The sequence below is a fragment of the Aricia agestis genome, chromosome 3, assembly GCF_905147365.1.
Source record: "Aricia agestis chromosome 3, ilAriAges1.1, whole genome shotgun sequence".
NCBI classification, from domain to species: domain Eukaryota; kingdom Metazoa; phylum Arthropoda; class Insecta; order Lepidoptera; family Lycaenidae; genus Aricia; species Aricia agestis.
This window is the reverse complement of record NC_056408.1, coordinates 23,664,018-23,689,372: the sequence shown is the minus strand read 5'-3', so window position 1 is coordinate 23,689,372 and position 25,355 is coordinate 23,664,018. Positions and strand designations below refer to the sequence as shown.

At 43.6% G+C, this 25,355-nt stretch overlaps 1 protein-coding gene and 1 long non-coding RNA gene across 4 annotated transcripts; both read left to right on the top strand.

The window, feature by feature from the left end:
• Positions 1 to 5,443: 5,443 nt before the first annotated feature.
• LOC121725444 (zinc finger protein 510-like) lies at positions 5,444 to 13,792 on the top strand. Of its 3 annotated transcripts, none has more exons than XM_042112432.1 (6): positions 5,444 to 5,474; positions 5,774 to 5,901; positions 8,681 to 9,298; positions 9,474 to 9,599; positions 12,803 to 12,925; positions 13,187 to 13,792. In XM_042112432.1, exons 2-6 carry the CDS (start codon positions 5,776 to 5,778, stop codon positions 13,397 to 13,399), a joined length of 1,206 nt encoding a protein of 401 aa, XP_041968366.1. In that variant the 5' UTR covers positions 5,444 to 5,474; positions 5,774 to 5,775; the 3' UTR covers positions 13,400 to 13,792. The 3 variants fall into 3 exon arrangements, with proteins under 3 accessions (XP_041968366.1, XP_041968369.1, XP_041968367.1); XM_042112435.1 differs by lacking the exon at positions 5,444 to 5,474 and adding an exon at positions 5,528 to 5,644; XM_042112433.1 differs by lacking the exon at positions 5,444 to 5,474 and adding an exon at positions 5,528 to 5,676.
• A 4,641-nt stretch (positions 13,793 to 18,433) lies between these two features.
• LOC121725451 lies at positions 18,434 to 22,639 on the top strand. Its single transcript, XR_006035393.1, has 2 exons — positions 18,434 to 18,856; positions 22,161 to 22,639. It is a non-coding gene; the product is annotated as an uncharacterized LOC121725451 (long non-coding RNA).
• Positions 22,640 to 25,355: the final 2,716 nt, after the last annotated feature.

The following is a 25,355-nucleotide window of genomic DNA, read 5'->3' as shown; positions in this document are numbered from 1 at the left end:
TCGTGCGCGAGTACAACTAGTATTTGTCCGATTTTTTGGTAATTTTTGCCCGATATCAATAATGGCAACTTAAATAATAATTAATAAACTTTTAAATTAAATAGTTTTATTAAAATTAAGGAGGCTCCTATATAAAAAAAAATATATATTTGCCTATTTTGTCTCTATGTACTATAATACATAGAGACAAAATAGGCAACAATGATATTTTTTTTATATAATATTAAAAAAAATCATTTTTGATATCAATATAATATATAATATAACAGGACGCTCACTTATAACATGTTAGTTTCTCGATGTCCTCGACAAATATCAACCGAGTGTCCCATCACTATAGACCGCCATGTTTAGTTCTTGGCAATATGGCGCCGGGCACACTTTTTTGTAGTTATGTCGCCTCCATCTGTTTCCTTATTTATTGATTATGGTTGAGGTACTATAGAGTATAGACACCATTATAGACACTTTGTCTATGGTTATAGTAATCTGTGCAGCAGTGTTGCCAGATCAGGGGATTTCCCCCTGATTTAGGGGGTTTTCGACCAAGTTAGGGGCAAAACAGGGGGAAAAAATATTTCGGGGATTTTTTAGGGGAAATTCAAAATACACGTCAAATCATAGACTTAATATATACTGTCGTATAGACCACCTGACAACCCGAAAATGCGTGACCATTTTCGATCTGTTAATGTGTGCGTGTGCTAGTGATGTATATTTTACTATCGATAGTATAGTATTTTGTTATCGATAGCATAGTCCGTTCGAGTTATTTTACCTGAGTTTCTATAAGAAATAAATAATATGCAACTTTGACAGATTTGTATTTCAAATTAGGTATCATAAATTTTAATTGGCAAAAAAAGGTGACGATTGAAAAGTAGATACACATTTTCTTTTGGAATGATTTTTCAATCGTCGGATATGTTATGACATGAGGTTCTTATAGGGGTAAACAATATACACATAACACATTATAAAGTTACTTATTTATTACTCAGGTAAAATCTATCTGGTAAATCAGCCCTTACATTGAAAGTAAACGTTGAAAGTAAACAACACACTATACTAGTATATTATATTTTATTCTTATTATCATAATATTTTTTATTACAATTATTTTTAACCGACTTCCAAACAGGAGGAGTCTAGACGTTCGGCTCTGGATATATTTTTTATGTATGTTCAACGATTACTCCGCCGTTTATGAACCGATTTTCAAAATTTTTCTTTTGTTGTAGATTGTATTGTTTCGAGTAGGTATCATGTTCACAAAAATGGTGGTCTGGTGATGGAAACCATGAGAAATCGAGGTGACTCCTTGATATTCAAATGGGAACATATGGTCCCAGAAAACGTTCAAAATCTTTCGATTAATAACCTTCTTGGGATTCCAACCAACACGCCCAATTAATTTCAGCCATTTTCCTCTTATTAGAGGATCTTGAGGGAATCTGTAAAACAAATGATTATGATATATAAATATAAATCTTCCTCTAGTTTTAGAGTCACTCTATATTATAGTAGTTATATTATATTAGCTATATTATACTATACTATATTATATTACTTAAAATAAGATATTATGTACTTTTTAGTCCGGCCGCACATTATCCGAATTTCTGATAACAAAAATTCGCACGCCCCGCCCAGCTCATACATTTTGACACGTCAGAAATTATTTTAGTATGATGGGTCTACAACAAAATGTATGAACAGAGTGCGTTCCGCCGGGCGTCCAAATTTTTCTGATCAGAAATTTCGGATAATGTGCGGCCGGGTTTAAGGTGATAAATATAAAGGTAAATGATTTTTATTTTAGTTTTATGTTATTGTAAAATATCGACCCGTCAAATAAAAGTGGTTACAATTTTCATTAGACTGCCTCTCTCTTTTCATTTTGTTATAATTTCATAAAGGATTTTCTTCTCTCTCGCACTCTTTGTTGGTCTTTAGCATTATAGGTTTATGCGTCAAATACAGTTTTTTTGCCAAATATCACGTTCTTAATATTTTTTTACCATCTTTAAATTACTTGAGCGCCACAACAACTAATCGAGGTCGAGATTCGAGATGTTGAAAAGATGAATACAGTTCGACAAGGCTTTAAATGAATATGTAATTGGGCGCTGCTGGTAAAGGAGAACTGTCAAAAATGACGTTTTTGTATGATAGAAGCGTTAGTTCCTTTTCTCGCCACGTTCATATAAAGCCTTGTCGAGCTATAATAAAGTTTAGTAATATATTTTTATTGAATATAAAAAAAAGGAATCTAGGGGATTTCTAGGGGGAAATCAAATTAGTTCAGGGGTACGGCGCCGAGACCATCTGGCAACACTACTGTGCAGCCCGCCGCGCAGTGTTGCCAATTTAGCATATTTTATGCTAATTTTGGCATATTTTCACGTTGTTTAGCATATTTATTTGTTGTTTAGCATATAGCATATTTTTTAGCACATAATTATTTTACAAAAATTTTACCATGAAACAAGCGATCCGATTCAATTACTAAGTGTGTGTTTCAAAACAGAGTAATAATTACTTTGAAAAGAGTATTAATTACTCATTTATTATCACTACCACATTCTAACACCGAAATTGAACGCGTTTTCAGCCAATTGAATGTAGTTAAAACTTTGCTAGGTACCGCTTGTCAGTAAAAACATATATTATGTCTATGGTAAAAACTTTAAATGCTATTTTTAAATACATCAAATTCGGCCTAAAGAGGACAAGGAAATGCTTTTATTCTTACCAAGGAGAGTAAGCCCCAATTTCACCAACGACTGTTAAAATGCTCGAATTAGTATCACGTTACCTCTTTCGTTTTTCTTTGGTTGCCACTTTGGCAACATTTGACTCTTCGTGGCAACCAAATGGCAACCGAGCTTAATGGCAACTTTTTGGCAACTTTTCGACTTTCCGCGCGATCATCGTTAAAAAATATCGAATATATTTCGCAGATGAACTGAACTCATCGAATTGAACAAAATCAAAATCTTGAACGCATTTTTATTCCCAAATGAAAACAATACTTATATAATAGACAAACAAATTGTACCCATATTTCTAACAGCAGAAGGTCTATTTTGGTGAAGCTAGAGATAAAAGTAATTTTATGTAAACAAAAATGGAAGAAACTTTGTGACCACAGAGCAGATACTTAATTAATACCTATATACTAGTAATCTGTGATTAATACGTAGTGAATTCTTTGTGTGTGGTGTGCACTGTGTAGTGCGATGCAAAGGAATTTTTTTCGTGGTTTTTTAATACTTTTGTTTTTTAATCGATGGTAAGTCCTCTTTATTGTTTTAATCGAAGAAGCTACATATAGACCTCTTTGAAAAACCAATTTTACTGATTGAAGACTCCATGTACTAGTAATCTGTGGAAAACTCAACAAGTGTGTTGTAACATGGAGTCTAAATTTATTTTTTATTTTAATTTTTATCTTTTTATTTATATTTTATATTAAGTACTTTTATTTTCAGGAAAACATGATTTTAAATTTATGAGGAAAAAAAAAAATGTGGAATCATTTATTTATCAACCAAAAGGATTATCATTTTTAACCCCCGACAAAAAGAGGGGTGTTATAAGTTTGCCGTGTCTGTCTGTCTGTCTATCTGTCTGTTTGTCTGTGTGTGTATCTATCCGTGGCATCGTAGCATCCAAACGGATGGACCGATTTTGATCTAGTTTTTTTTGTTTAAAAGCTGACATGATCGAGAGTGTTCTTAGCTATAATTCATCATCATCAGCCTGCTCAGTGCTGGACAATCAGGGTTTATCTGGTTCATGAAAGGCCGTTAGCAACTTGTATTCGTTTGATGGGTTTTATATTTCATTCTAGTGGCATTTGTTAATATACAATATACGTATACACATATTAATGGAAAGTTGACCTGGTGCTGCAGCATCACCTGGTAATCAATAGGATATCCAACTCCTCGGCAACTTAGAGCAGAGGTTTCGTGTTTGGGCTCATTTTAATTGCGACAACCAGTAAGAAGTAGATATGCAGTAAATATTTACATGCTGCTGCTGCAGCATCACCTGGTTTCTATAGGAACCGAGCTTCATATGAACCCAAAGTGGAGGTTTCATGTTTGGGCTCATATTCAAAATTGCAGACATTGACAAATTTGACAGATAAGTGAAACAAAAGATACGAAAAACCATTTACATAAAAGAGACAGTTCTATTTTTAAACGTCAAATCGTATCGCTGTCTCTTTTTTCGCCTGAGCTATGACGAAAATTCGATTTTTTCCAGATTATTCGAAAAAATATTTGAAAAAGTAAATAATCGAGGTATATCTTGCAATCAAGACATGTGGTAAGAGATTCCATGTGTTTTGTTTATTTTCGAGTCATAATTGGTACATTTTCGAAACACGCACGACGTCATTTTCAATTTATTTAGGTAAGACAAGACGCGGCACGTTCGTGACTGCGCTCGATGCAGACTAAACAACAGACCACAGATTACTAGTATATATTTGTACAACAGACGGCCCAATTGGGCCGTATTTGAAGTTTCACAACGCGCGCGGTAGTAACATATGGTAACATATCTGTATAATGCCGGCTCTTGATATAGGCGAACGCGTTGGCCAACGCGTCTGCAGACGCGTTGGCAGTGCGCTTGCAACGGCGTTTGTGAGTAATCCACACATAGGAAGGTCGTTCAGTATGCTTTGGATCGCGCCAATGTGCGGACGGATTCAAAATGGATGTTTAGTCGCTAACAGCTGCAGCTGTTTATTTATTCACAGCTTATAATTACTTTGTAAATGTGGACAAGAAAAAGTTTTTAAAGAGTATTCTGGAAATAAATAAATAAAAGGCGAGAAAACGTAACAAACAAAGAAATAAACTCACTTTTACATAATATTTTATAATATTAAAATAATATAAGTAATTATTTTATTACCTACTTATTATTTATTAAATTATTACATACAAAAATTATTACATATTATAATAATTATCATAATTATAACTCCGGGCAAACTGATCGCGCGGCCTATGTGTGGATGGAGCGCGAAGCTTGCGACAAATGTCCTTTGATCTTTTGCCGACATTTCCGACCCGCGCGGCAAGCTCGCAGATGCGTCGGCCAACGTCTAAATACCTACGGCCAACGCGCGAACGCCCGTTCTACACATTGGGCCAACGCGTTCGCCTATAATATCAAGAGCCGGCATTACGTTTCTTACAGGTTTTTTTTCTAATGGCAACATTTGGTTCAAGATGGCAACATTTGAACCTACAAATGGCAACCTGGGCTGAGTATACTCTGGCAACACTGATAGGTAGATTAAGACTGGGTTGCACCAGAGGCGTGGGTAAAGTTAAAGTTAAATATGGCGTCCAAACACCTCTTATTCTCATACGACATCTGTCAATATTTCAGGTTATGGTTAAGGTTAAAGTTAAAGTTAGTTGGTGCAACTGAACAGTGAATTGGTATGTTTATTTATGGTTTATTTGATGCATTCTTTACTGGTAAATGATTCTGAATTTTCTAAAAGTAATCATCATTTGGAATATTGTGATTATAAACAAATTAACGTTTATTAGCTTGAAGTATAGAAGTATTTTCTAGAATTTACTGTAGCGGCCAGCATAAATACTAGGTATAGCCACGGGTATAGCTAAGTAAATAAAAGTAGGTATTCTAATAGGGCAATGTTAGGATAGCTTTGTAAATAATTTTGAGGGTATGCTGAAATCTCAATCAGTTTTCAAATTCTCGGTATTTACAGCCATGGGGGAGTATGTGTGGCAATGCTGTCGATTTTGCCTCGGTGTTCAGACCCTGCATCCTATCTTCAGACAATTTAAACACGCAGAGAAGTACACCAGCGCTATTTGTGAAGTAACAGGAGTCACGGTAAGTCGTTAGCTCGCTTATTACAAGGAACCACACAACATGCGATTTCTAATAATTATTAACCTTTAACTATGAACGCTACGAACGGTCTCACAGACCGCTCGTACCCCGCAAGAATCACATCTACCCTACTTTCCTTAAGCTTCACCCTTGCGGCGCTTAGTAGCTTCAGTTTTAGTATAAAAATGTATTCGGAAGCAAAAAAAATCGACATCGACTGCAAGTTTGCAAAGTTATTTCGGTTTGAACTTCAAGCCCGGTCTGTGAGACCCCATGCCCATGCTTCCCATACAAAGAATTATGTTTGTGTTTTCAGTTGTACGCAATCAATGACTAAATAAAATGTCTTGAAATAACTTCTTTTTAGGGGGGTATTACATTATCATTTATATTGGATCATTTCTATGATCATATATAGGATCCAATATATATATGATCATTTGATCATATGTGCATATTACATTATCATATTTCATTGATCCTATTTTACGTCATATGTGGTTTCAATAGCCAATGGAGAGTGCTAATTCGATTTGTCAAAAGACATCGTCATTTTTAATATGGCTTGTTTTTGTTATTTCAGAAAGATTATCCAAGTATATAAATAGAAAAATAATTACATTACATTATTTGAAACATATTAACGAACAAGAAATTATAAACTCTTTTTTATATTAAATAACTGGCCACACCTATTTCTATGACCGTATTGGATCCAATCTCTCGGCAAATGTCAAAAATCTATGATCAAGGAAGAAATGAATCATCCTACTAATATTATAAAGGCGAAAGTTTGTTTGGATGTATAGATGTATGGATGTGTGGATGTATGGATGTTTGTTACTCTTTCATGCAAAAACTACGAACGGATTTTAATGAAACTTTACAATAATATAGCTTATACATCAGAATAACACATAGGCTACAATTTTAACCGACTTTCAAAATGGGGGAGGTGTTATGTTCGTTTTTTTATTTTTAACGATTACTCCGCCGTTTGTTAACCGATTTTCAAAAATTTTCTTTTGGTATATAGGGTATCATCCCAATTTGCTATTATATTCACAAAAGTGGTGATCTGATAAAGGATCCATAAGTAATCGAGGGAACTCCTCAAAATTTATAGGGAAACATGTGGTGACTTCGGTTTCGCGAGAAGTATCCTAATCATATGCTACCAACAAGTATACGGTACGGTACGGTAGGTATTCCTTTCTAATTCTGTTTGCAGCGACAAAATATTGTTCTTAGTCAATCCTCAGATGCTGGTAATTCGTCTATTGGTCTTGGTGTCAATATATTACCTTCATTTTTCCATCCTTACTCTTGAGGGGTCAGCTCATTCCTGATGACTCATGATGTTTTTTATACAAATAACGAAGCTGGCAAACAAGAGTATGGTCTACCTGATGTAAAATGGTTACCAAACCAAACCATAAAGCCTATGCGACGTCTGCAGCACCAGGGGTGCTACAGGTGCGTTGCGACTTTAAGGGGTGATGAGGGGATGAGGAATGTACGGTTCGGTGAGTGAGGCTCTCTCACTCACTGAACGAAGCACAGAAGCGATAATCCTATTATTCAAACAGAAATAGAAAGGAATATTTAAAAATAAATATTTTCTTAATTTTCACTTTTCCTGAGCGTGTAGTTCGAAAACGGATGAGAATTTGGAAAAACTGTATAGAATCTAGTTTATAGAGAATTTAATAAGCTCTAATGTCGTCATAAAATATTTTTTGCTACAACGCATAGTTTTTTAATTATTGACGAAAAACCAAAAATTAACGAACTGGCAACAAATTTATTTATTTATTTTTAATTTAGACCTTTGTCGTAAATTTAGACCTTTGTCGCCCTCCCCTCCCTCCTCACCTCCTAGACGTCAGGACTTTTAGTATGTTGAGTCCCTGATCATCCTGAATAAGTTCCAGCAGAAATCGCTTAGGTTCCCGGCTCTTTTGAGTCATTTGTTAACCGGACTATAATCATTATCTATTATACACTCTCAAACCTTTGTAGTAAATAAAAAAATATAATATATATATATGTATATATATATATATATATATATATATATATATATATATATATATATATATATATATATATATATATATATATATATATATATATATATATATATATATATATATATATATATATATATATATATATATATTGGAATCGGCTCCAACGATTTTCATGAAATTTAGTATATAGGGGGTTTCGGGGCCGATAAATCGATCTAGCTAGGAATCATTTTCAGAAAATGTCTTTTTATTCGTGTTTTATCGATAAACGATAAACTGAAAAATGGGACTCTTCCTGACATCTATTGGCAAATAATAATACTATTTTGTTGGCAACTAATTGTTTTAACAACCAGTAGATGGCGTTATTAAGTAACACGAAGTCAATGAGTGTTTGCTATACCGAGCAAAGCTCGGTCATCCAGGTACTTATATTTTATAACACAAGGATACCCACAAATTACGACATCGTCCCGTCAGTTTATAATGCAGTATATAACCATACATTCTTCTTGGATAATAACTCCTTTATGCCCTTTTTAGGGTTCCATACCCAAAGGGTAAAAACGGGATTCTATTACTCAGTAGCAGTATAGATACATCAAAGTATTTGATTATTATTTTTATACTTAATATATTGTTACTTTTAACGTGCTTCTACAATTTCACGTAATGTTAATATTTTTACTTAATTTGAAAATAGCACTGCTATTGATCTAAAAACCTAACTGAAAATGTTGTTTTAGGTGAGGGTAAATGACTCATTTCCTAAACAAATGTGCAGTAGCTGCGTAACATTTATAAACAAGTCAATAAAATTTAGAAGAAAATGTTTTGAAGTTCAGAAAAGTTTTGAGAACAAAGTTAACATAATGGAAATTGATACCATGGGAGGTTCCGACCCGTGCTCGATTGACATAAGTCATCTAATAGATGATGAGTTTAATGAGTATGATGATAACATCACTCTTGATACTTTCCAATATGGTCATGCACATAATATTTTGAATGCTCAGACTGAAATAGAAGATAAAAAATACAACATAGAAGAGGGGGTCGACAGAGTAAGCTTAGATGAAAAGGTAGTTGCTACAACAGAGCCAGCCAGTGATAAACAAGAAGATAAAATTACAATAGACATAAAATATGAAGGGGAAGACATGCTACCAGATGACAAAAAAATTAAGAGAAGACCGAGACGAAAAGCAAAAGACTCGAGCAAAGAAGACCTTAAGACAGGTGATGATAAGAAAGATAAAATTGAAGAGGAAATAGAATGTAAATATTGTCACAAAACTTTGACCTCAAAGCTGTCCTTACGAAATCATTATAAAATTCATACTGGGTTTGATATAGTCTGTGAGGCAAGTTACTCAGTATATATTTTACATAGTAGTGTCAAAGATAGTACATAAAAAATGTAGTTACAGCCCAATGTAATGTGACATCATATTGCTACGTAAGTTTTCATTGAAAGCCAAGTATTTGGCTAAATATTAATTCATACAATATTATAATATATTTTTTTTTTCCCTTCAGCACTGCGGTAAGAAATTCATCACAAGGAGATTATTGTTGATGCATTGCCGAGCTAAACATGGCTACGAGAAAACAGACAAATGTTCGTACTGTGAATACCGGGCGTCTAATGCTGAACAAGTAAAGGTGAGGTGCTTGTTTTTACATTTTGCCACAAAATAATGTATTTTACTTTAAAAATAAAATCCGTAGACCATATCATAGCAATTATTTTAAGGGAACAAAATATATAATGACCACCAAAAAATGCACTGATACCCTAAACTTGTTTACCAAAAAAAGATATTTACCACCAAAAAAGAAAGTCTAAAATTGTAATACTACCAGCTATTTTAGTCACGGCTACACTTTAAATTATAATCGGATGCCAAATATAGTAAATGATCACCAAATATAGTAAATGATCACCAAGTATAGTATATGATCACCGAATATAGTAAATGATAACCAAATGTAGTAAATGATTACCAAATATAGTAAATGATCACCAAATATAGTATATGATCACCAAAGCGAGTAAATCAATGCGATATTTGACAAAAAATGTATTACTTGTAACGTGGGAGAGCCGTGCTTCGGCACGAATGGGCCGGCTCGACCGGAGAAATACCACGTTCTCATAGAAAACCGGCGTGAAACACCGCTTGCGCTGTGTTTCGCCGAGTGAGTGAGTTTACCGGAGGCCCAATCCCCTACCCTATTTCCTTCCCTACCCTCCCCTATTCCCTCCCCTTCCCATCCCTACCCTCCCCTATTACCCTATTCCCTCTTAAAAGGCCGGCAACGCACCCGCAGCTCTTCTGATGCTGCGAGCGTCCATGGGCGACGGAAGTTGCTTTCCATCAGGTGACCCGTTTGCTCGTTTGCCCCCTTATTTCATTAAAAAAAAAAAAAACTTAAGCATATTAACAAAAAAGTATAATGACTCCATATTATGTTATATTCAGCAGTTTGGAACTGAAGAGTTAACAGACGGACACTTACCCTACCTACTTATACTGAGTCACGTTATCATTACGAGGGCTGCTATTTATGTATCCGGAACTGGCCACTTACAAGAACAATATTTAAAAAGTAATTACAACATTTGAAAATAGAACTCTTTGGTTGAAGAATACATTTTGTTTCATGTGACTGTCAATTATTTTTCCATTGTGGCGTCATTTTGAAAATTGCGTGTCTTCATTTGCCATGGATTTAACGCGTGAACATTTTCGTGCAATGATTTACTACGATTTTCAGCGTGGGCTAAATCAACAACAGTGCTTTATTCAACTCACCGCAACTTTTGGAGATGAAGCACCATCAAAAACCACTGTTTATCACTGGTACAGTGAGTTTAATCGTGGGCGGTCTATGCTCACGGATGAAAATAAAGAAGGTCGCCCAAAAACAGCTGTTGTCCCACAAAATATAGATGCTGTGCGGGAACTAATAATGCGTGATCGTCATGTTACATATCGCAAGATAGAGGCGTCCTTAGGCATAAGTATGACGAGCACACATAAGATATTACACGAACATTTGGCTGTAAAAAAAATATGTTCGCGTTGGATTCCGCACAACTTGACAATCGATCAAAAACGGGCTCGTGTCGATTGGTGCAAAAAAATGATTAAAAAATACAACCGTGGTACGTCAAAAGCCGTTTATAATATCTACACAGGTGATGAATCTTGGATCTATGCATATGACCCCGAAACTAAACAACAGTCAACGGTGTGGGTGTTCCAAGATCAGCCGAAACCAACAAAAGTTACTCGTGCAAAAAGTACTTTGAAGCAAATGGTCGCCTGTTTTTTTGGAATTAATGGACATGTGGCTACAGTGCCATTAGAGAATCGTAAAACGGTTAATTCTGAATGGTATACGACCATTTGTTTACCAGAAGTCTTTGAAGAAATAAGAAAGGACAACCGACAACGCAGAATCATATTACATCACGACAATGCTAGCTGTCACACCTCAGCTGAAACAACTCAGTTTTTGGAGGGTCAAAAGATCGAATTGACTGGTCATCCGCCGTACAGCCCTGATTTGGCACCTAACGATTTCTTTTTATTTCCATACGCGAAGAACAAATTACGTGGTCAACGTTTTTCGAGCCGCGAAAAGGCTGTTGATGCGTTCAAAATGCACGTTTTGAAGATACCTCAATCAGAATGGAAAAAGTGCTATGAAAATTGGTTCCAGCGTATGCAAAAGTGTGTCGATCATCGCGGCGAATATTTTGAAAAGCAATAAAACCATATTAAATTATATATGTTTGTTTCTTTTTTTAATTCCGGATACATAAATAGCAGCCCTCGTATTATATTATTATTATTATTTATTTACGATAGCCAAATAACATTTCATTTTCAAGTTATTTTTTTTTTTTTTTTTTATGAAATAAGGGGGCAAGCGAGCAAACGGGTCACCTGATGGAAAGCAACTTCCGTCGCCCATGGACACTCGCAGCATCAGAAGAGCTGCAGGTGCGTTGCCGGCCTTTTAAGAGGGAATAGGGTAATAGGGGAGGGTAGAGATGGGAAGGGAAGGGAAGGGAATAGGGGAGGGTAGGGAAGGGAATAGGGGAGGGTAGGGAAGGGAATAGGGGAGGGTAGGGAAGGGAATAGGGTTGGGGATTGGGCCTCCGGTAAACTTACTCACTCGGCGAAACACAGCGTAAGCGCTGTTTCACGCCGGTTTCTGTGAGAACGTGGTATTTCTCCGGTCGAGCCGGCCCATTCGTGCCGAAGCATGGCTCTCCCACGTATATTTTTCTTTAATAGGATAGCAAAATGAAAATACTTTGGTTATAATTTTACATGATATGTATGATGTTGGTGATCATTTACTAATTTTGGTGATCGTTTACTACTTTTGGTTTATCAATGATTTATTTGGAGTTATTTTGCATAAATAGGATAGCGAAATGTTAAATCTTTGGTTATCATTTTACTTTAAAATGGTGGTCTGTATTTCGGTGATCGTTTACTATTTTTGTCTGTGAAATGTTACTATTTCTGGTGATCAGTTAATTATATGCCTTATTTTAATAGAGTATTATAATATCTTGAACTAGAACATTGCTTTAGCTTATAATGTTTTCTTTTTCTTTCTAATATTGGAGAGTATATAATTCCTATGATCAACATTTTCTCAAAACTCTAATTCTGCATTAATTTCACAAAAATATAATTTTTAATTTTACAAAAGTAAATAGTACGGGAGCCCTAGAACTTTTGTGATTACTAACAAGCAAATTTTTTGTGAGTAGCTACATTTTGATAAGACGAACAACATTTTTATTTTCGATGTCGTTCATAAAAACGCCAATATTTTAGATTCACGAGCGGCTGCACACAGGAGAGAAGCCGTTCGTGTGTGCGGAGTGCAAGGCCGGCTTCCACCGCAGGAGCAGCTACCTCCAGCATGTCGCCATACATCTTCCCGAGAAAACCGTTCAGGTGCTAAATCAACTTCTATTTTTACTAATTCCCCTTCTAAAGATTCATCTTCATCTTGTGTCATAAACTTAAAAGTATAATATTATATGGTGAAGGGGAAGGCGACCAGAAACTTTAACTCGATTGCGCCAGCGGGGTCAAGGGTGGCATAGGTTTGGCATGCTAGAGGCCTTAACGTAAATTACAGCTTTATCTTTAGTATTCGTTAAAAGTTATTCAAGAAATGGTTGGCATATATGTCAATGTGTTACGTTGTTCCAGTGCGAGCAGTGCCCGGCGCGGTTCAAGTCGGTGACGCTGATGCGCATCCACCTGAGCCGGCACCGCGCGCCGCGCTACTCGTACGCGTGCGCGCTCTGCGGGGGCACGTTCGCGCGCCGCCGCAACGTCGCCCGCCACCTCGCGCGCGCGCACGCCGACCGCGCCGACCGCGCCGACCACCACATACAGCGCCGACTGCTCGATCACCGGTAAAATATTGAAAAAAAATAGTGTAGCTAAATTAAGCTTGCATTGTGACATGTTACTACCTACATAGTACTTACTATACTAAGAATGTATTGTAAAAATAGATGCTAACAAAGTTTATTCGTAAGCAGATGGCGGACCTACGTTATTTGTTCTGGTTATGTCGAGCCAACATTAGACATTCATGGCCTGTACAGATTACGTAGGTCCGTCATCTGATTATCAACTAATATGTCTGATGATAAATTTGAGTATAAACAACATAATATTAATAGATAATAACTGTTGAGGACTGTATATTATCTATCATAGGTTTTTTTAAATGGTCGCTTACTTTGTCTACGGCAATTTTTACCAAAGCTAATTATCCACATGGCATGTCTTCTGCTTGCTTCTCCACTGTTCTCCACTGCTTCTCCACACGCCACTCTAGGGCGACTGGTTATTTTCTAGCCTCTTCACGGTCATGACCCTGTTTACTTAACCGGACTCGGACACATTATTCCACCTGCTGCGAGGGCTCGTCTATAAATAAAATATAAAAACATCTGTATTAAACGTACAAGGGGCAAAACACGGCCAACGAGTTTATAAAAAGACAAACAAGGTAAGGCACTATGCACTACATACATTCAAATGGGCGCCGTGAGGTTAGATCAGAAACAATAGGAGACATACAGCATACTAAAACTTCATAATTCTTTAAATAATTTAGTAAATAAATAAATAGATAAAAAAGCCCTCTATTCTGTGTATTTACAAAATTTTGTGGTTTAAGTGTTTACATTTTCTCAGCATAGGCCTCCTTCAACGACTTCCACTGTTTTCTGTCTTTTGCAACCCCCGTCTTCAGTTTGGACCCGCAGTAAGTTTTAGCTCATCCTCCCATCTTTGGTTTTGTCTTCCTCGGTTTCTTTTACCATCCCTTGCCCCTTGGGTACCACTCCGTCACCTCTCTGCTCCATTTTCCTTTTGTGTCACGTATAATGTGGCAAGTCCAGCGCCATTTCTGCTGATCAATGCGAGTTAGGACATCCGTGACTCCTCTTTTGGTGCGAAGGTCAATATTTCTCACTCTATCCTGCCTTCTATGTCATGTCATACTGCTTTCCATAGCTCTTTGGCACCTAGCTAGCTTAGATCTTTGAACAGCACTAAGAGCCCAAGTTTCACATCCATAAGTCAGGCTGGGCAATATGCACGAATTAAAGGTTTTTTTTCTTTATAGCCATACCTACATAGGCTTTTAACACTACCCGCTTCTCGAACATTTCGTCGGATAGACGGTGTTGGCGACAAGACAATCTCACGGGGTCGTGGTCGCCGCTGGTGGAGAGTAGTGGACTGTAGCTTGAGGGATGAGGGCTCTTCCTGGAGAAGTAGGTACAGGTTGGAGAAGAAGAAGTAAAATGCCAGGAGAATCTTGGTACTGCTTGGTACGGCGGCGGGGCAGGGCTTGGTTAGGCATCTGCTCGGTTGTGGTAGTGAATGTGTGTTGCACCGCTATGTCGTCTCACACCTGGCCCTGAGTGTGGGCCTGGGTGGGGAAACATGTCCAGGGGCTAAGTCCCTCTACATGTGAAAATCCAGTTTTAAGAACGTACCTGGTACGGGTACCAAGGTGCGTGAAAAATTAAACTATTTTTGAGGGATAAAGCCCCGCGTTAACACGGGGCAAACCCGGGGGCTTGGGATGGTCAAGAGGTAATATGGCCAAGAGCCAAGATGGCCAAGAGGTAATATGGCCATGCTGTGGGCCAGACCGAGCTGGGAAAAATAAAAAGTGGGGAGAGAGACTTCCCGGAGCCCTGACTTTGGATGCCGGGGGGGAAAGGACACCGAGGGGTCGGTGGTAATGGCAATAGGGCTGCCACTCACCAGGCCCCTGGTGTCACGATGAAAAAAGGGGGCCGCGTTGGGGTATAAGGCCCGGCGCGGAGGCAGTGAGCGATGGGTTATTAAAACCCATCATGAAGATGTTGGAGTGGTGCGGGGTGCTGTGGCGCTCGTCCTCACTGCTCCTCCTCTACTTGGGCGGCGTGGCTGCAGGCGGCGCAAGGTGCCACCTTCGTCGAAGGTGGTATCTCGGGGCAGCAGGCGCTGGTCGGGGGGCCGAGCGTGCCATGGAGCCAGGTCCTCCAGCTCGACCAGACTCGAGGCATCAGGTCGGGAAAATAGGTTGGTGGAAAGCCTGGCCACATGCTCCTCGACGCTCTCCACACGTAGGTCTCTGGCGATGGTGGTATTGCGCACATAGCGCGGCGCACCAACGACGCTTCGCAGCACGCGGTTTTGCTGCCGCTGGAGCAACTTGCGTCGCGTCACAGGCAGCAGCTGGTACCACGCTGGGGCCGCGTACGTGATGCGGGACCGGACGTTAGTCTTGTAGAGCGCCAGTCCCATGTTCAGTGGCACCTAGGGGGCGGAGCTGGGTGGCAGTTGCCCTAGCGCTGGCGACGGCCTGTCTGCAATGCTCGCCCATGGTGAGACGCCGATCAATGGTGATCCCGAGATACTTAGCGGTGTAGCGCCAGGGTATCTCACAGTCGTCGATCTTGAGGGGCGTCAGAGTGACTCTCCTCATGGACACGGCGAGCGCCTGGGACTTGGCAGCGTTAACTGCGAGTCTCCATTTGCTCAGCCAGTCAGGTCCAGTGTCATCTGGAGTTTGACGGCGGCGTGCGAGAGCGACATGGATGTCGTGAGGTATGCGGTGTCGTCCGCGTACAGGGCGATGATGGTCCCCGGGTCTACTGGGACATCGCTGGAGTAGAAATTGTAGAGCCCAGGGGATAGGTCTCCACCTTGGGGTACTCCAGCAGTGAGGGGGTGTTCCACGGAGAGGGTTCCGTCCACTCTGACCTTAAATGTCCTCCCGGACAGATAGGAGGCCACAACCCGGACGAGGAACCCTGGTAGACTGGTCTTCTTGAGCTTGAAAATGAGGCAGTCATGCCAGACAGAGTCGAATGCCTTCTGCATGTCGAGAAAAACGGCCACGCTGGATTCTCTCCTGTTGACGGCGGTGGTGAGGTGGTGGATCACTCGGACCAGCTGAAGAGTGGTACTCAGCTGGGAGCGGAAGCCAAATTGTTCCCTCCGAGGAGGGAGGTAAGGATTCAGGTGTTTTAGGAGGAGGATCTCGAAAACCTTTGAGACCGTGGAAAGGAGCGTGATGGGGGGGTATCCCTCTGGAAGGCGCAGGTTTTTCTTGGCATTTTCCAGGAAGAAGGGGAGTGACCGGTCCTCAAAATCCCGTTATATAAGCGAGTGAGGGCGACCACCGTGCGGAAGGGAAGGTGCCGGAGAGCGGAATTAGGGATTCCGTCGGCACCAGGAGCTTTGCGGGGTTTGAGGGGCAGGACTTTCCTAACCTCTCTGGGTGAGAAAGAGAAGTTAGGAGTATCGTTAGGAAAAGGAGGGGATTAAGAAAGGATCTCACCTCCTCAGAGATCTCGGCTGCGTGCTCTACCGCCGTGGTGGGCAGAGGGGAGAACTGCCTCTCCAGGTGGGCCGCATGAATCTCGGCTCGGTCTTCGGCTCGGTACCTCAGGTTCCCATCGGGGTGCAACATCGGTCTCGCCGGGGCGGTGGTGTGGGTCATGGTGCGGCACAGGTGGTGCAGCGAGTGCCAGTCCTCGCTGGCGTCCATAATGCGCTGGGACCAATCGGCCGCATTATGCTCCTGCAGCTATCTCTTCACTCGGACCCATTGCCCTCAGTCTTCAACTGAGGGCAATGGGTCGCTTGCCAGCGCCTACGCAGTCGCTTCTTCTCCTGAATGAGAGCGGCAATGTGGTGCGGCAAAGCGTACCGCTTCCGTCTGTGGCCGGTGGCAGGCTGTGAGGCCGCTTCCATGGCGGCGGTAATGCGCTGCAAAAATGCGCAAAGGCGGTGATCTGCTGCGTCAGGTTCTCCACGTCTTCCGCAGAGACCACCGGAAAGTTGGGGGTGGAGTTGTGGAGGTACTGGGAGAATACCTCCCAGTCACGAGCGGGGCGCGGCGGCGGCGGTGGAATTGCCACGGGCGCGGCGCTGATGATCGCCAGCACTGGGAGTTGATCGGAGCCGAGGGCCTCCTCGAGGACCTCTTGCTTGAAGTTCCCCGGGAGGCGATGGGTGATAGCGATGTCCAGTACAGTCCGGGGAGTGGGTAGGGCACTCGGGGTAGTGGGTAGGCCCATAAGTACCCACTACGCTGTACCATGCGCGCTCAGCGTCGGTGAAGAGTCAGGTGCCATCTTGATTAGTGGTACGCGAGCCCCAGCCCGGATGCTTACAGTTGAGGTCCCCCGCGATCACAGTCGGCTCTTCCGATAGGAGCCGATTGATCTCGGAGGTGTCCAACCGCGTCTGCGGGGGCTTGTAGCATGTGTATAGGTGCGTGGCAGTGGAGCCAAGCATAAGCTCGACGCCGAGCGCGTAGAAAGAAGAAATCTCTGGATCCGGGAGACGCTGGTGAAGCAGGCTACGTCTGACGAGGACAACAAGGCCTCGACATGAAATAGATTAAAACCTGATATATTCTTGTTCATATAATTATTTTTGTTAATTTTCTTCATGTGGTTTTCCGTGGCTTTGAATGATTACCAATTAGTTTTTCCCGACTTAGCGTGTAATATGAAAAGATCTAGTGTCGCTTTAAAGGGCCTGCCCGGCCCGGCCAGGGCCTTTTACCTTTAGCAGTCTGCGGACACAACCGACCTGGGAAAAAGGGTATAGGAAAATTTGTTCCCGAGCTCCAGAATTTTTATGTCATGGGTGACTTTCCTTTTCACATGAAGGCACAAATTGTATTTATGAAAATAACTTCTTTTCTTTTTTGTTCAATTTTAATTTTTAGTTTTTCTTGTGTCTTCGTATGAAAAGCCAGCAACTCGAGCTGCCGTCAGGTGTAGTTTACTGGACCTTCCTTTTTTTAAATTTTCTATGTCTTTTTTTTATCTTTCATCTGACGATGGGCGATGAGTGCGTTCGGGGGCCGAGCGAGAGCTGACTTCGACGAGGTCGTGCTCCGGGACGACGATCTCGATGCGTCGCGGGAGCGGCCGGTCAGGTCGCGGCTCGCGGGCCGCGGTTCGCGAACGGCCATAATAAAACTGCACTAAGTGTCACTATTATAAGAAGCTGTATCGCTCCAATAGAATACAAAAATACGTACTCACGCCTCACGGTACTGGTCTGGTGGTCACAATCACTGAGTGTACAACACTTCGCCAAACACAACACGCACACTCAGGGTAACTGGCTCTCCGTGACCCTAACGCCGAATTAAATTCCAGCGGGAAGGTCAGGGACAGGACAGCTCCCAGCAATGCGATAATCCACCTACGATAATCCACCTAGGAAATAACAGACTGATCTATTGACTAATCAGCCTGTAGTCTGTACAGCCTGTTCACAGACACTGTATCCACAGAACACTGTATCAACGGTACCGCAATCCAGCACTACTCGGACGAGGTACATAACTATTTGTCGCTACGCCGCAAAGGCGAAAGGGATTTTTTTAACACATCTCTTTCTATATTCGATCGATAGCTTGCCTGTGCTGTCCGTTTGGCCAAAAGGCCCAGTTTTCCCATTAAATCCTATCACTTGAAGGCACAAATAATTCTTTACTGTATTCATATACTTTTTCTGTTTATTTTTATTTTTTGTTTTTTTCTTGTGTCTTTAAGTAAAATTGAGGGATTAGCGTAAGCTAATGTTGGCCTTTGTATTCTTTAAGTTTAAAGCGTCTCTGTCACGGTAATGTCACTAATATAGCGTACATTAACTTAAAATATACTGGCCGCGTACGGGCGGGACCGGACGCATGTTCAGGGGCACCTGGGGGGAGGCAAACAAGGTGGGGGGATAGGCCGCGGTTGCTCTGGCACCGGCGGAAGCCAGCCTGCACTACTCGTTCATGTTGAGGTGGCGGTCGATCGTGACCTCGAGATACTTGGCGGTGTTGTGTTGTGACAGGAGACCTCGCTGTCGCCAATCTTCAGGAGAGCTGGTGTGACCCACCTTGTGGATACGACGAGCGCCTGAGGCTTGCCAGCATTAACGGAAAGTCTCAATTTGCTCAACCACTCAGGGAGAAGATCCAGCGACCTCTGGAGCTGGATGGCGGCGTGCGAGAATGGCATGGATGAGGTGAAAGGCGGAGTCGTCCGCGTAGAGTTCTGCTTTTATCTCTGGATCGGCTGGGACGTCGCTGGAGTAGGAATGTGGAGGCCAATCCTTATCTGACTCCTGGACGCGCTGGGTCCAGTATGCCGCCTTCAGGTCATGGAGCGCTTGGCTGACCTGCTCATTCAGCCGATTAAGACGGTTTTTGGCGGTTGAGCCCTGCGTGAATTGCCAATGCCGGCGGGCCTTCCAATTTTTGCCCAGAAACTCGACTACGTAGCGAGGCAGGGAGGGGCGTTTAAATCTGCGGCGAGGTCGGTTTTTTTGCCGCGTCTAAAGCCGCAGAGATCGCCTCGGTGATCTGTAGAGGAGCATTAGCTCAATACCGAGCGCATTAAAGGATGCCACATCGGGGTTGGGGAGAAGCTTTTGGAGGAGGCTGCGGTTGACGAGGACCGCCAGGCCTCGGCTGGCAGCAGCTCCATCCAGGTAGTCCTGTCTATACACGTGGTAACCGGGTATAGACAGGCGGTCGTGGGGGACATGAGTCTCACCGAGGAAGGCAACGTCTACTTCATACGACCTGAGGAGGTGTTGAAGGAGTTGCCTCTTCCCATGGATCCCTCGGGCGTTCCAATGGACCACCCTTAATGTCTTGGTGGCGGGCTGGTCCATCGGGAAATCATCGTGGAAATAATGGCGGCTCCTGCAGGGAAGGTCTGCAGGAGAGTGGAGAAGGTATCCTCCCCGGCTTGGATCCTAGAGAAGGCGTCCATGGCCAGGGAGAGCAGCTGCTGGATGAGCTGGCAGGTTGTCATCTCGTGGTAGTCGGCGCCCCTGATGAATCTGACTACGCCCCTGAGCAGGTGTGGGGGCGCCGGGGGTACGATTCATGGGAACAATGTCGTCCAGCAGGGGGCGCCGACAGCTTCAACTCGGAGTCAGTCGGGGCAGCCGAGGAAGTGGTGCGCCTCACCCTCTTCTTCTTAGGCCGCTGATCATGGGCCGTCTTCGGCCGGTGCGGCGGAGGGTGCATTGGCCTCCGCCATGAGAGAGGTGGCGGTGGGCGGGGGCGGGGGCACTTCCTGCTCCGGAATAGAAGGCACGGTGTCTATGGCACCGTGTCGGTAGACCGTGCCAGCCTGCTTATTGCGCGCCTCGGAGATGTATACGGGGCACGTGCTGCCCTCCACAATTGGCGCAATGCGGCTTCTCGGTGCGGGGGACGGGGCAGTCTCGTGCAAGGTGCTCTCCAGCACAACGCACGCATGTCAAAGGGCGGTGGCAGTTTTTGCTGGAGTGACGAAACTGCTGACATCTGTGGCACTGAGCGGGGTTTGCCTCTACCCCGCCAGGCGGTGATCTTGATTCCCGGCATGTATAGTAACACCGTTACCGTAAATGCCGGGAGAGAGGTCCGGAGTCCTGGTGAGGAGAGCAAAGAAAATGCACCCAGGTCTGTCTGCCCTCGCAGACACCTTTGTGACATGCTCTGCTGTGTAACCGAGGTCCGCTAACCCGGCTATCACGTCCTCCGGGGTCGTATTCGTGGGCAGTCCGGTGATGCCTACCTTAAGAGCTCTCTCCTCCGGTAGGGAGTAGGAGAACCAGCTGATGTTATCCAGCTGGTTCAGATAACACTCTACGGCGCGGTATTCTCCCTCACTGCGGGGGGAAAAGCGGACATCCGCTCCGTAGGGTTTTGCATTGGGCACGTGTCCCAGGATCTCCTTCAATTTCCTGAAGTGCTCTACCCAGCCGTTAAGTCTTTCGACAACGAGATACTTAATTTTCTTCATGTGGTTTTCCGTGGCTTTGAATGATTACCAATTAATTTTTCCGACTTAGCGTGTAATACGAAAAAATCTAGTGTCGCTTTAAAGGGCCTGCCCGGCCCGGCCAGGGCCTTTTACCTTTAGCAGTCTGCGGACACAACCGACCTGGGAAAAAGGGTATAGGAATATTTGTTCCCGAGCTCCAGAATTTTTATGTCATGGGTGACTTTCCTTTTACATGAAGGCACAAATTGTATTTATGAACATAACTTCTTCCCTTCTTTTTTGTTCAATTTTAATTTTTAGTTTTTCTTGTGTCTTCGTATAAAAAGCCAGCAACTTGAGGGGGGCGATGAGTGCGTTTGGGGGCCGAGCAAGAGCTAACTTTGACGAAGTCGTGCTCCGGGACGACGATCTCGATGCGTCGCGGGAGCGGCCGCGCGGGTCGCGGCTCACGGGCCGCGGTTCACGAACGGCCATAATAAAACTGCACTAAGTGTCACTGTTATAATAAGCTGTATCGCTCCGATAGAATACAAAAACACGTACTCACACCTCGCGGTCTGGTGGTCACAATCCCTGAGTGTACAACACTTCGCCAAACACGACACGCACACTCAGGGTAACTGGCTCTCCGTGACCCTAACGCCGAATTAAATTCCAGCGGGAAGGTCAGGGACAGGACAGCTCCCAGCAATGCGATAATCCGCCTACTAGTCCTTAGGAAATAACAGACTGATTATTATCGTTCGCTATTGGGGCTAATCAGCCTGTAGTCTGTACAGCCTGTAGTCCTGTACAGCCTGTTCACAGACACTGTATCCACAGAACACTGTATCAACGGTACCGCAATCCAGCACTACTCGGACGAGGTACATTCGTACTACACGCGGACCGCCGACGGCTACTACGTACGGCGATATCGCAGCATACGGAGCACGAGACACGAGTACTGCGGGCGAGAGCCAGGACGATCCTCTCTTGAGTCCGGACGGATGGACATAACGTTTTTAAATAACTATTTGTCGCTACGCCGCAAAGGCGAAAGGGATTTTTTTAACACATCTCTTTCTATATTCGATCGATAGCTTGCCTGTGCTGTCCGTTTGGCCAAAAGGCCCAGTTTTCCCATTAAATCCTATCACTTGAAGGCTCAAATAATTCTTTACTGTATTCATATACTTTTTCTGTTTATTTTTATTTTTTGTTTTTTTCTTGTGTCTTCATGTAAAATTGAGGGATTAGGGTAAGCTAATGTTGGCCTTTGTATTTTTTTAGTATAAAGCGTCTCTGTCACGGTAATGTCACTAATATAGTTAGTTAGTACGTTCGTTATAGAAGTTGAAACACAGAAGAAAATCGCTCTGCAAAGAACGTACGTTCTTTGCAGAGCGATTTTCTTCTGTGTACTGCTACAGTTCTGTGTTTCAACTTATATAACGAACGTATACAAAGACGGCGTGCGTTCTTTTCAGAGCGCGTTGTTTTCTTTGTTTCAATCGGCGAACGAAACATAGGTACTGCTACAGTTCTGTGTTTCAACTTCTATAACGAACGTATACAAAGACGGCGTGCGTTCTTTTCAGAGCGCGTTGTTTTCTTTGTTTCAATCGGCGAACGAAACATAGGTACTGCTACAGTTCTGTGTTTCAACTTCTATAACGAACGTATACAAAGACGGCGTGCGTTCTTTTCAGAGCGCGTTGTTTTCTTTGTTTCAATCGGCGAACGAAACATAGGTACTGCTACACCAGCATTAACGGAAAGTCTCAATTTGCTCAACCACTCACGGAGGAGATCCAGCGACCTCTGGAGCTGGATGGCGGCGTGCGAGAATGGCATGGATGAGGTGAAAGGCGGAGTCGTCCGCGTAGAGTGCTGCTATTATCTCTGGATCGGCTGGGACGTCGCTGGAGTAGAAATGTGGAGGCCAATCCTCATCTGACTCCTGGATGCGCTGGGTCCAGTATGCCGCCTTCAGGTCATGGAGTGCTTGGCTGACCTGCTCATTCAGCCGATTAAGACGGTTTTTGGCGGTTGAGCCCTGCGTTTATTGCCAATGCCTTCCACTTTTTGGCCAGAAGCTCGACTACGTGGCGAGACAGGGAGGGGCGTTTAAATCTGCGGCGAGGCGGTTTTGTTGCCGCGTCTAAAGCCGCAGAGATCGCCTCGGTGATCTGTAGAGTTATGGCATCGACTGACTACAGAATCCACCGGGAAATTAGGCGTAGTTTCGTGCAACTGGGAAGTAAATTTTTCCCAGTCACGAAAGGGGGGCAGAGGCAAGGAAGGGGATGCTCGCGGGAGCAGCCCGGATGATGGCCAGGACCGGGAGAAGGTTCGAGCCATGTCCCTCTTCGAGAACCTCTTGGTGGATGTCCCCGGAAAGGGTTTGGGCTTTAGCCACATCGACGACATCTGGCAGGTGGGCTGGGTTTTTTGGGAAATGGGTGGGCGTGTAAGTACCCACCACAGAGTACCCAGCCCTCTCGAAGTCTGTGAAGAGGCGATTGCCATCCGCGTTTGCCGTACGCGAACCCCACCCAGAATGTTTCCAGTTTAGATCTCCGGCCTGGTGATGTTGCAGATATCTAAACGCCTTCCGGGCGGTTTGTAGCTCGCGTAAATGTTATTGTTAATGAGGCCAAGGAACACCTCTACACCGGGGCGTAGATGGTGAAAACGTCAGGTGCTGGGAGGAGTTGGTGCAAGAGTCTTCTGCCGACCAGGACAGCGAGACCTCTTTCTCCTCCCAGGAAATCTTGCCGGTACACATGGTACCCCGGGATGCTGAAACGGTCCTAAGGGGACAGGAGGGTCTCACTCAGCAAGAATATAGCCACCTCGTATTCTTTTAGAACATGAAAAATGTGGACAGCCTTGCCGCCGACCCGCAGACGTTCCAGTGAACGACCTTTAATTGCGATGGGGTTGTGTTTAATTTGAGGAGACTCACCATTGGGACATAATGGTGAGTCCCTCAGGGAGCGCCCGTAATACGGCGGAAAAGATGCCTTCCCCAGCCTGGACCCTAGTGAGGTATCCATGACCAGAGAGAAAATTGCCTGTATGAAGTCGGTTGTAGAGGAGGGAGCGGTGTCCCTGTTCTGCCTACTCCTTTCCCGTCTAGGGGGAGAGGGGCGTGAGGGGGTGGTGGCCGATGGAACGGCAAAATTGACCGAATTCGCTTCGTTAGTTATAGTGGCAGACGGTCTTTCTGCCCGAGTGGTGAGAGAGGTACGAGGGGTGCGCTGGGGAAGGGAGGGAGGCGGTATGTTCGCCTCATTAGATGGATCATGGAGGAGCAGAGGGCTCATACTCGGTGGCTGCGGTGGAAGTCGTACCACCCGACTTTGACTTCCTGCTCCTGGTAGGCTTCTTCTTCTTTTTCCGCTCCTCGGTTTCAGAGGCGGAAATGGGAGCATTCCGAGTTTCCACCACGTACTTTTGAAGGCTCCCTCTTGTGTCATCACAAGAAGTTGTGTTGTGTTGTCATGTCCAACGAAACTATAGTCACTTTTTCTTTTCGTTTCAGTTTCTTACGTATATGTTTCATTAGGTCATACGAGTCTTCCGTGCTGTTTTGAGGGACGAATCCGTATTGCCGCTTGCTGAGCCTCGGGACCAGGTGCCACTTCAGTCGCGCGACCACGATTCGGTTAGGTTAGTTACGGCGGTGAGGTGGTGCACTACTCTGCACAGCTGAAGAGTGGTGTTCCGCTGGGAGCGGAAGCCGAACTATTCTCTCCGAGGGAGAAAGTAGGGGTTTAGGTGTTTGAGGAGTAGGATCTCGAATACCTTCGAGAGCGTGGAGAGGAGTGTTTCCCTCAGGAAGGCGCAAGTTTTTGTGAGGCTTCGGGATAGTAATGATAAGCCCCATCTTCCAGGAAGAAGGAAAGTGGCCGGTCCTTACGATCCCGTTATATAAGCGGGTGAGGGAGGCCGCGGTGCGGAAAGGAAAGTACCGGAGAGCGGAATTAGGTATTCCGTCGGCACCGGGAGCTTTCCGGGGTTTGAGTCGGGACAGGACCTTCCAAACCTCTCTGGGCGAGAAGGAAAAGTTGGGG